The 12,442-nt window shown below is 32.0% G+C and overlaps 1 protein-coding gene across 5 annotated transcripts in view; it reads right to left on the bottom strand.

The window, feature by feature from the left end:
• Positions 1-5,416: 5,416 nt before the first annotated feature.
• Positions 5,417-12,442, bottom strand: part of LOC143230995 (COMM domain-containing protein 2) — a 31,806-nt gene continuing 24,780 nt past the window's right edge. For all 5 annotated transcript variants that reach the window (XM_076465414.1, XM_076465411.1, XM_076465410.1 and 2 more), the window contains exon 4: positions 5,417-6,110. In XM_076465414.1, the coding sequence (XP_076321529.1) occupies positions 5,502-6,110 (609 nt within the window). In that variant the 3' untranslated portion in view covers positions 5,417-5,501. The remainder of the gene's footprint in view (positions 6,111-12,442) is intronic.

The raw sequence follows: 12,442 nt of genomic DNA on the forward strand, positions 1-12,442 counted from the left end.
GAAGGAAGTGGCTGTAATATTCTTAAGTGCACTGATTATCTTATGTGCAGAAATATTACCCACAAATAACAAAAAATAGCAAATGAAAATAATGCAGGGTCAAACTGGATTTGTACTCTGAGTTTGATAAAGAGATTGGTTAGTTTGTTTTAGAGTAAAACCACCGGGTGCTATGTGCTGTGTCTACTGCAGGGAATTAAACTCCACGTTTTAGAGCTGTAAATTTACTGCTATCCCAGTGGGGGTCAAACTATAGCATTATAAAAATGAAAACCAATCTTATTTATTAAAATGTCTAATGTACAGGCAAATGAAGCAGTAGTACTCTTAAATAAATTATTGTAAATAAGGACACAGAAACGTATCTCCCACAATGTATTGTATTATCCCTTTTGTTGGTCATTCCATAAATAGGATTTACTACTGGTATTCCTAAATTTACACATTTGGCCTTGCTCTCGAGACCACATAATATATTAAATTACTTAGTTCTATAATAATAATAATATTGCTTAAAGAATTAGATGCACTATCCAGTTAGCTACATTCAGTAACTATTTTCTGAAATGAAAAACCTGTACTTTCAAAAATGTTTGTAAAGTTAAACAGAACATGAAGTGCTTATCTGTCTTAAATTAAAAGGAACATCTAGTACACAAGCACATTCATTCTCTCATCCATTATCTTTGTGCCAACTCCAAAATTTTCTTACTTCATATTTTGATATTGAAGTGTATAAAAATAAAACCACACATGACAATATTTGTAGGTGAGCACAACCCATTAACAAATATACATTTCAATTCCACAATAGATATGTGCATTTTCCAAAACAAAACTTAAGTAACCTTTTTGCCTTGAATTTCAATTGCTGAAAAGTTTAAAAACATTTAAAGCAAAATAGTTTTTATTTTTACTTATAACATTTATAAGACAGTTCCAAGCAAAAAAACTAAGCTTAATATTTATTTAAAAAAAAACTGAGATTGTAGACTTTCTTTTCACTATGTTATGAAAGTATTATTTCAGATATTCCTCTCCCACAAGTTACTGCCAAGAAGGTTTTCTAATCGATAACAGAGCTCTTTAGCTAAATTCTGGTTTTCGGTTTAAATGCTGAAAGCTAGTGTACCATTAGAAATCAGCAGGTCTAATATTGGAGAGAAAATTCCCATATGACTGCTTTTGAAAATGAAATTGATATTGAACTTCCACTTTGAAATGCTCTAGTGAAAATAAAAACAATGAATTTCACATCTCCTTGTTTTGTAGGGACAAATACTCAATGAGTTTATTTTTAATGGAAATAATTCTGCAATCCTTAAAATAAAAGGGGGGGGGCATTAAAACCTTTTTATTCATATAGTTAAAAATGTTTCTTCCTTTCAACAAACAAATTTTCCTACCTGAGAAAAGTATGTTTATTATTACATACTTACTGTCACGAAGTATAACATTGACTTTATTCTGTTTGTGTTAATCTTGTGGGCAGAATATTTCAAGATTGGATGAATGGATTGTGAACAAATTTACGCAAAAGGAACTACATACAAATTTCTAGACCGAATTAACTTTTGAAAGTGAGTGAGGGCTTAATTGTTTTATAAACAATCTGCCCTTGTTATAACTTATATTAAAAATGCATTTCAAAACTTTAAGACTTGTAATGCTTTCTATTAAGTGGGTTCTTTCAGATTATCCTATAAAATAAATATTGCAAAGTCTACTTAACATAATAAAAGCATTTTATTTATACCATTTAAAATCATTCAAGTTCCAGTTTTCATGGTTTTATGTAATTTTGTATCTCTTAATTTGTTGCAAACACAAACCTAAAATTAACAGCAATGTTCTAGTTGATTGCAACTGATGAAATCATGCACTTGTTGCTGACAAACAGACACACCCACTTGCTATATCTGGTTCAAACTTTTGGAAAAAATTTAATCGACTTAGTTATAGCATAAACCTCTATTGCACAATGTCATATACATGCAACAAATCTTTGTTGCTAATATATGTGCAATACAGTTGAATGCTCCTACCTCCAGGTAACAGTAAAAAAAAAACAAATTAGTTTTATTTTTCTCAGTTGAACAATGTTACTTCTAGATAACTTACTCATTTATAACTTAACAAAATATGTTGTCTTCATTTGGTAGCTAACCCTAGCTTGTTACATTATAAGCCCTCAAGCTTGGAGCTTAGCCACCAAAGAAAGGAAGGGGTAGGTGGGATTCATTGTAAAAGACTGTGATAGTTCTTACATTGGAGAAACTATATTTAAATACATGGTCTAATATAATTACTTCTGTGATATTTTAGGTGTTAAAATCATTGATGTAAAATTAAACATGTTAAACATGTTTTTTAATATATAAAAAAAGTGAATAGAAATATACGTGCAAAAACTTTTCCTTACTTAGCTATTGTTTAATTTTACCACATTACTGCTTAATGACATAACATTATTTATTTCAAAATGTTGTATGCTTTCATTCAAAGTTATTTCCTGAAGGTGCTAAGGAAACGGTGTCTTTTAAAATGTTTTTAATAGAGTTACTTATTTAAACATAAACCAAAATGTTTTTAGATTGGCAAGTTCTTTCTATAATTTAAAACAACTTTTAATTTCACTTAATATTTTTAGAAAAATTCACAAGAGGAAAAAGTTCATGTATTCAATATCTCACCTTGATGACAAATAAGGGCAATCAGATCATCACTCAAACGTGTCAAAAATTGAAGGATAAAATTATTCGTGATTGGATTCAAAACTTAAAATTACAGGAGTATTTATTTTATCAAATATGAAAGTTTATTTTGTGTATAAAACTATACAAAGGCTACTCCAAGTAACAGTCTCTAACTTTTAACTGAATTATTTGAATATGAAGAGTAAATGGGTTCTTTGCTTGATAAACAAAATATTAATAATAAGGAAAGAAAGTACACACACTGTTACACTTGCCTAAAGGTTAGACATGCCCAACAGGAAGCTCATCAGAGAGGTGATTGGTTATCTGTATGACTTACTTAGTTTTGCCAGGTTCATTTTGGCTAATTCTTCCTAGGCCTGACAATATCTTTTGTCATGCTAGGTTAACTGTATTTATCCCAGCCATGCTGTTTGTCTCCTTCACTCTGGCATAAGGACCAAGCCTCTCTTCACATGGCAACACAATTTAAGGCTGTCAGTCATCTGTACAAAAGTATAATGCACTGAGATGATGGTTGGAATTACTGTTAAGAATTCCAAAAAGAAAGATAATTGTTACTTGGACTTCTTGAGTGGAGTTGGTGCAGCCATTGTTGACAGGGATACTTTTTAAACAGATTACATGGTTAATATTGAAGAAAGGGGGAAACTCAAAGGGCTTCTGTAGCTTCCTTTTGGACTTCAATTTTGGAAATATTTTCTTAACTTTAGGTCTGTGGTAAGCCCTGCTAAGGTACATTCACGTATGATACTTTCAGATCACTTTGCAACTTCTGACAAAGAACTTTACATGTTCTCTTATTTTGCAGTGACTATATCTTGAAGACTGATTGCCTTGTTTCTGTTGGTGGAGTCAGATGTGCAACAAGCAGGCAAGGCACTAGTGGTGTCACTCAAGAAGAAATAGTAGTGTCCTGACTGTAGGTGGCACTGCAGACAGATGCTGAAGAATTGAAAGGTTGGTCACTGGTATCACTGATGGTTGACGTCCCAGCTCCTGGATGGTACAATGATAGGTCACTGTATGTAATTATCTTTCAGCTTTGCATGACTCCACGGATTATGGCAGTTCCCCTTCAACTATTACTACCTCTGTATCATTGGTCATTGTATTCACCACTCACTGCTAGCAGTCTCTACTAACAAGATAGCTCTGGGTGGTAATTCACAAACAGAATCCCCAGTTTCAATTATTCAAGAGACATCAACCACAATTTGGGTTAATTACCTGGGTTAGCAATAGTCTGGGAGTTTTATAGAGATCACCCCATTTGGTCTGAGGACCACCAACCTGTAAGTTGCTTTACAGAGTTTCAATTATGCATTGTTTTAATATACTGAGGTCTAAATTCAGAAGTAACCAGAAATTAAATTTTAGTTCTCATCCAATAATTTACCAATTTTAACCCTACATCAGTGTAGTATCAGTTCACTGAACCAACCCCATATCTGTGGTAATACTAAAAATATTTATTTTTGAACTTAGTCATTTTTGAGTCAGTCTGGGTAAAATATTTTCATGCTAAGAATTAAAAATCATTTATTGTAGTTTTCATACTTTGTTTGTCTCACTATAAAACCTCCTAAGTCAAAGGCAAAGGTTGTTTTTTGTGAATTTTTGGTGAAACATTATATTCTTATCTTCTCTACCCTACAACTATAAATTTACAATGAAATGAGAAGTTGAAAAATATGAAAAAGTGAACAGTAGTTTTTCTTTATCCTCTGAATGGACCATTTTGCTGAAATAATAGTCTTATCTTCACAATTACAAATGTTAGCCTTTTCATGTGTGTTTTGTTTATAACCTTATGGTTTTATTGCTGTATTTCTACCCACAGGAGAAGCAATAAAACCATAGCAGTAAATGATTAAAAATATAATAAAACCCCAAGCAAGGGTGCATGACACACATTATCTTTTCAAGTACCAAGTTACTTCTTCAAATAACATTTCATGAATCTTTCAAATAAGTATTTGAAAGAAGAAAAAAAAAGCAGACTCTAGAACAGACTGTCTGAAACTGCTATAATATGACTGGCTTTTAATTAAACTATAAATAGGTTAAAAAAAACCATTAGTTGCTCAAGGTGAACAACAAACAATCACCCACAACCCATACAACAAAACTGACAACACTTGCTCACCAAAGAGAAATAAATGTAATAATATTCTACTAGCCAGAAAATTACACTTGTTATAAGCATGCCCATCAAATAAGCAGACATAACAGAGATAAAGTAATTCAAAGCTATGGTACGAGAAACTTCCTTGGTGGATGTCAGTAGTACATTTATATCTCAAAAATTCTATAAAGCAGGTGCCTCATAGTTTATATTCTGACTAGTCAATAAAGGCTATCACTCTGGAACCCATAAAAAGGAATAAAGAAATTCTAAAATGGGGAATTCAATGAAGAGATGCATCACATAACACAGTGAAGATTTATTTTAGTATTTCTTTTCAAAATTAAGAATTAAACTTCAAATAAAAATTCTGAATTATAAACTATGTTTTAATGTCAAGTTTGTTTACACATACTGGTAATTAAGTTCTTTAATTAAAATTTGAATGTAACACTGTAAAAGATCACAAAATGCACACTTTGACTGGGCTAAGATCATAGAGTAAGTAAATTGACTGAATTATCAAATAATACTCCTTTTAGGAATTATACAAATGTAACTGACCAATCAATAAACAGGTAGATGCATTTTTATTACAAAGTAGTAGTTTCAACTTTTACATTTTTTTTGATGTAATCACTGAACTGTCCAACACATCATTTGATGTTCCTCATTATCCTTCGAGTGTGCTGTGACTTTACTTCCATTAAAGCTTCCTCTAAGGTTTCTGTGAGGTGAACTAAGTTGCATGGATCAGTCTGTAGAACCACTGGTTGCTTCTTTCCATCTTTACAGAGGTCTAACTTAAGCATGATCATTGGAGTCACTTGCTGACGCAGACAGCGACTTGCAATCTGTACATCAAATCTCCATTCAAGACTACTGTACTGCAGAAGATTCATGTTCAGGCTGCTGAGAGCTGAGCGCAACTCTACAGTATGATCAACATACCACCGTACTATCTCCTGTTTCATCTCCTCTTGTAAATCTAGAATTGACAAAGAGTCCTGCAGCTCCATTTCACTGAGGTTAAGCTTACAGGCCTCTGAAAGTACACGCATAAGGCCCTCCACTGCATGTTTCACTGTTTCTAAGTTTGATCCTAACTTCTGTGCTACATTCTGATATATCTTTGGGTTAGACCCATTTTGAAGAAACTCTAGTGATATCCTGCACAATTCTTTTACCACCTGTGGCTCTATGGTTGTGAAGAAGTTCAGGTGGTGTTTGTGCTCTTCATCAAGAATAAGGAACATTGCTGAAGTCTGAAAAGTTCCACAAAATAGTCAAGCTACAATATTCACAAAAGATAAAACTACCTTGATATTTGCTGGGGTAAATATTCTAATTCTAAAAGACTTTCAGCATAAAAAACCATAGTAATTGTTACATAAAGGGTAGGCTACAACTTCTTAATTCATTGTAACTATACATTTATTTTTTGTTTTTTAATAAAACAAGTGTTATCAAATAAATGTAATAACTTCCAGTTTCTTCATTTTTTACAATAAAAAAAATTCACGAACGTGAAATATATACTACTAATTACAATACTGTTTCAATAAGAAAATACAACATTAGCAGAGAAAATTTATCTACGTAAAATTATGCTAATAAAACAATATATAACAAAAAGAAGCTTAGGCCATTATGGAGCATGCTGACAGTTTGGTTGTTGGAACCAAGGAACATTACCTTTTTGTACAGCATAATATTACAAACTGTGAATGAGAAAGTATGTTTAGGAAAGTCAAAAACATTAGGGACATACATGAGGTCCTTTTGAAAGTGATCCCTTTGGTCAGACGTGATAATGAATTACTCAGCGAGAACAAAGACTTAAATTAAAAAAAAAAAGATTAAGATACACTCAGAGCAATGGGTATGTTAGTTGACCATGGCCAGTTTTCAGGATTAGAATGCAATTATATGCTAGAGATGGGCTCCACAAAACAAATTGATTAGTAGGAGGTTTGGAAAAGCCATAAGGATATTTATTAAATAGTTTAAACTAGTGTCTGGTAAGGGAATGAACAAAGTGACTGGTTAACTATAGTTAATTTTTAAGGATCAGTCCATCAGATATAAAGGTAAGCACAGCACTTTCATGAACAAAATGGATGCATTCGGGGCTACAGCTAAAATGGAAAACTATAATATAACCACATAACAGGAATTACTTAAATTTAATTAGATTTAGAGAACACTGATAAGAGGAATTATTTTGAAATTCCAGGCAATAAATTATTAAATTGTGACAAGCTTTCTAAAAGATGGGCTAGTTGTTTTTATAAGGGATGAAATGCAACCTGTTAGATTTGAAAACAGAATAGTAGTCAAAAGGATGAATCCATACAAGATGGTTCAAAAGGTACAACATTTTTATTTGGTAATTCTTATAAACCACCTGATCATACAAATGATGTAAATGAGAAATTGTAAAACAAGGTCACGTTGGTTATTAATAAAGATTACTCATGTAATAATCATGCAAAATTAATTTCAGACTCAGATTATAATTCAATCAAGTCAAATCCTGAGGTAGAGATTTGTTTAAGTAATTTAGAATAGTTTTCTATAACAAATGATCAGAGATCCAACAAAAAAGGATGTCATTTCAGACTTATTGTTAACCACTAACAATGAAATGGCTACCAGAGTTCAAGTGGAAAAGTGTTTGATCATCTCATAATTAGGTTTGATGCATGTTGGTATAAAAAGAAAAGTTTTAGTTGTTAATTTTCAGAAAGCCAACTTGGTCATGAGACAAGCCTCATGATCAGTATATAGGAATAACGAGTTAAAATGTAACATGAAACAGGACTGGGAAACATTTAGAAAATAACTGCTTTTAATTCAAGATAGAAATGTTCCTAAAATGAGGAAAGAATAACTGGAAAAATCAAAAGTAATTGGCTTATGAAAGACAAGGAAGAAAATCAGCGGATGGAAGGCTCACAGCAAATATAGGGATTTCAAATAAAAAAAGAGCTTATGATAAACAGCTGGTTTATAACATCAAAACTAATAAAGTATGTTAAAGAAAGTAAAATGTTCAAAACTGGAAAAAAAAAAAAGAGAAAAAAATTTTTCTTGAAGATTATGAAATAACTTATCTTTTACTTGCTATCTTCTAGTTTTACAACAGAAAGCATTAGCATTATTGTTGGCACTGCTAAATACTGAAATTGGCCTAAATCATGTAGATTAGAATTGTTTAGTGGAATTTAAAGTGATTAAAAGTACATAAATCACTAGAATAAGACAGTTTTCTCCAAGGTTTTATAGGTTAAAGATACATATTTTTTTCCCCCCATTTTCCATTAGAATGGTCAATTGCCTGAAGATTAAACAGTTGTTAATCTTACTCATATTTTTAACAGGAACGAGAGGGTTGCCTTCATGATTATATATGTCAGTTAGTCTTACTTCTGAAGTAGTAAAATTTCAGCTTGATGAAAGATTTTAAAAAATCATTTAGTCTTTCAAGGCTATTCTTGCACATACATCCGAGAAAAATAAAAACCTAAACCCACCCTTTATTTTTCAGGAAAATAATCAATTTTCTCTTTAACCTTTTACAGTGTTTGCCTCTGCAACTGCTGGTGGCAAGTCATTCACTTAGTTAACCACCCTGTTATTAAAACAAAATAAAATAGTCTTAGCTGAAGCCTAGCCTGTCTTTTTCAAATCTTGAAGTTGTGGTCTATTGTCCTGGTTTCTTGAAAATGCATCGCATTTTCTTGCAAACATCAACAGAATCACATCTTACTCATGGACAACTATGTTAAGAGATCTTAATGTATTCCTATATGAATGACTGGGATCATCCTATTAGTCCTTCTTTAAAACTCCACAAAAGCAGTCAACACTCTTTATAATTTAAAAAAAGAGAGGACAAAACCGTACACAGCATTCTAGGCAGGGCCTAACTAGTGATTTGTACTTTGACTTACTATCAGTATGTTTATAAATTTCTGTTAGCTTTATTGCTAGAAATAGAGTACTAACTTGATATCTTGAATTATAAATCAACATACAAAGATCCCTTTCTTAGTCACTGTTCAGAGGAACCCATCTATATTAAAAATGTGTGATCCAAATTGTGATATATGCATCACCTTGCACTTACTATAAAGGACAACTGAAAAATATTTATCCTGCTTATAAACTAATACAAGTCATACCATAATTACATCCTCAATGAGACTATAATATACATACTCAACAATTTAATGTCATCATAAAACTTTACAAATCTACTAATTATGGTCATATATGGATAATCACAAGAGATACATTAAAAAAAAGCAAAATCTCAAACAATGACTCCTGAACTACTCCATGAACAGAAACTGCCCACTTCATTAGTAACAAACTTTTTCTCTCTCCAATTCAACACCCCAAAATCCAGCTGTCTTTCAACAGCTATAATATTATTATATAATACCTTTAAAAAAGGTGTAATTTCACCAAGTTTATAAACCTTTCTTCGTCTAGGTAACAAGTAACATTCTAGAATAGATCTGACAGGTCAGTAAAACAAGAATTCTCCTTTAGTGAATTCTTGTTAGTTCTTGTTAATAACGGTTTCATTAAACAATCTTGGGAAGTATTTTGATAAGACTCCCCAGAGTTTGACCCACTCCCTAAATTACACTAAATCACTCATTATTTCCACAGTGACTCCTATCATCAACTCAAAAATTAGAAGTAACATCAGCAACTCTCCTCATCAAGTTCTTACTTATTCACTACTGTTTGTTTTGTTTTCTAGAATTTTGCACAAACCTACACAATGGCTACCTGTACTAGCTGTCCCTAATTTTGCAGTGTAAGATTAGAGGGAAGACAACTAGCCATCACCACCCACTGCCAACTCTTGGGCTACTCTTTTACCAATGAAAAGTGGGATTGACCATCACATTATAACACCCCACAGCTGAAAGGGGGAACATGCTTGGTGTGATGGGGATTCAAACCCACAACCCTCAGATTAAGAGTTGAGTGCCTTATCCACCTGGCCATGCCAGGTCATTCTCTACTGACTTATCCAAAATGAAAAAGAAAGAGACATCCATATCAATCTCTGACCTCCTTTAAAATCCTGAGAAAACGCTATCTAGTATTTTACATTTTTACAACTTTTCTTCAAATTATTAATGAAGCTTTAAGCATAGTTGCTACATAGAAACAAGACTGAACAAGATGATAACATCTGTCCTAAGCTAGTTAAGAAAACAAAACTGGGAAGTTTAAAAGCAAAATAAAGCTCTTGGGCCAGGTAATATTTACATAAGGGTTTGAATAGGTTAAGGTTTAGATGTCCGAACCACTTGTTAATATGTTATTTTAAGTTCTTGAATAGTGGGCAGGTGCCAGAGGATTGGAAATTGACTAACATTACACCATTTTTTAAAGATAAAGAATGTCTGTATTTACAGGCCTATTAGCCTTACATCAGTCATTGGAAGAGAGAAATTTTTGAAGGTTTGATAAAAGATGTTTTGCAAAGTTTTTTAACAAAGCTTAACATTTTGTTGGATAGTAAGTATGATTTAATTACAGGTAAAAAACTGCTTTACTGATCTTTTGGCATTCTTTGAAAAGGTTACTGGTTATGTAAACAAGTTTGTAGATTTGGTGGACCTTGACTTTCAGAAAGCATCTAACAAGGTACCACATAAAAGGTTTGTTAAAAAACAAAGTTATCTCTGTAGGTGAGTGGGATAGATTAGCTCATTGGATGCAACAAAGCAAAGAGTTGTTACATAAACTGGTTTCAGTCAATACTGGATTAATAATACAAGTGTGGGTACCTCAGAGATACAAGAGTGGCTACCTTTGCTCTATTTTATTTATATCAATAATGCAGGTGAAGAAATAATCAATAACCTACCTAAGCTTATTGATGATATTAAGGTTATGTCTACAGAAATAATTAATACAAGTCTAAAGAGATTATAATGTCATTGATTAAGCCATATTTATAGTACTAAGTTTTGCCTTTTGCTCCTTACCTCAGATTGGTCATCTAATTGTTGGAATTGGTTTGGAAGACACACACTTGGATGATAACTGAGATGGAAAGGTTTTAATACGAGGATAGACTGAGATATACAAAACCGTGTTTTCTTGGGAAAAAAATAGTGTGGGGATTTGGTTGGAAATGAGTGTTGATGCATCACCTTTTTTTCATACTTAAGGTATTAAGGAACATGAATATAAACTTTGGTAGGGTGGGCATCACCTTCAGCTAAACTTTATTTTTCTAATATGTTGGTCAGAGTTTAGAATGAGTTGCCTTCAGCAATTGCATTTGCAATTAATTTAAAAAAAGTTTATGTTAGGGTCTGATAAATATATGAATGACAATGACTGGTTTTCAATGTTTTATTTTTAACTTAATATCATGATTGGGATGACTGAGATGGTCCAGCAAGTCCTGGGTGGTCCTCAAATTATTTATGTTTGCAAGATATTTTTTCACAAAATACTCTGGGTTATTAATATTGCTAATATTATCTACTGAAGAGGCATAAAGAAAAAAAAAAAAAAACACTTAAAAGCTAAACCATCCTATAATCTGCATGAAAATCCTCACTTTCATCATCATCCTCCATGGTCTTACTCCTTGTAAATTTGTATTACATTTTACTTATCCTTTAACATATTTAACAGTAACTGTGGTAATAGCTCAAAATTTAGGCTTCAAATACCCCTTTTATCTCTTTTTTTCATTCGGCTGCAAACATTAATAAAAAGTAAAACTACTATCCAAATGTTGTGTTAAAGTTTGTCTGTAATACTAACAGGCCTAACTTACAACCTGTTACACCAAAAACCCCACTCCATTAGTTCGTTTGTTTGTAAATAAAGTTACAACACGTCCACAGCAAGTATCCAACCTCAATATTTAGCATTACAATTTAAGTGTTAGCATTGTTGCTGTTCAGTAACAAAGAAAAGCGCACAGTTTTTGATCGTACAAGGCTATATTTTCAAATTATTAACAATTTGTTCATTCGTCATTAAATTCAATAACTTGAATTTTTTAAAGTAAAATATATTAATTACCATTATTATTAACAGTAATACCAGGATGAGAATGGCAGTATATCAATTCTGATATACTGAAGTTATAATACTATAACTTCAAAAAACTTGTCGGGGGTTTATATTATAATATTAATAATGATATATATGTCAATTGTTTTGAAACAGTGATATATATATATATATAAACATACAATTTATTAATTTCACTTACATGTCTGCACAGCAACGCGAATAAATCAAAATCCAGTCTAAACCATCCAGTCAGTAAAACACTTTTACCGCAAATTCTAACTTAGAAGTTTGACTACCCAAAATACATCCTTCCCTTTACACCCACCGTACTCTAGCGGTGAGAACATTTTTTCCGTAAAATATAAATTTATCTCTTGTTGAAACAAGAGCTTGGCACATATACCGTGGCTGTATAGATACATGTAAAAAATATAAGAAGTTTCTCTTTTTTTACTAAATGTAAATACTATATTTCTGTTTGCCTTTGTAAGAAATTAGTCTCAGCATGTTATTTATTCAAAAACGG

This window comes from Tachypleus tridentatus, chromosome 10 (assembly GCF_004210375.1).
Source record: "Tachypleus tridentatus isolate NWPU-2018 chromosome 10, ASM421037v1, whole genome shotgun sequence".
Taxonomy (NCBI): domain Eukaryota; kingdom Metazoa; phylum Arthropoda; class Merostomata; order Xiphosura; family Limulidae; genus Tachypleus; species Tachypleus tridentatus.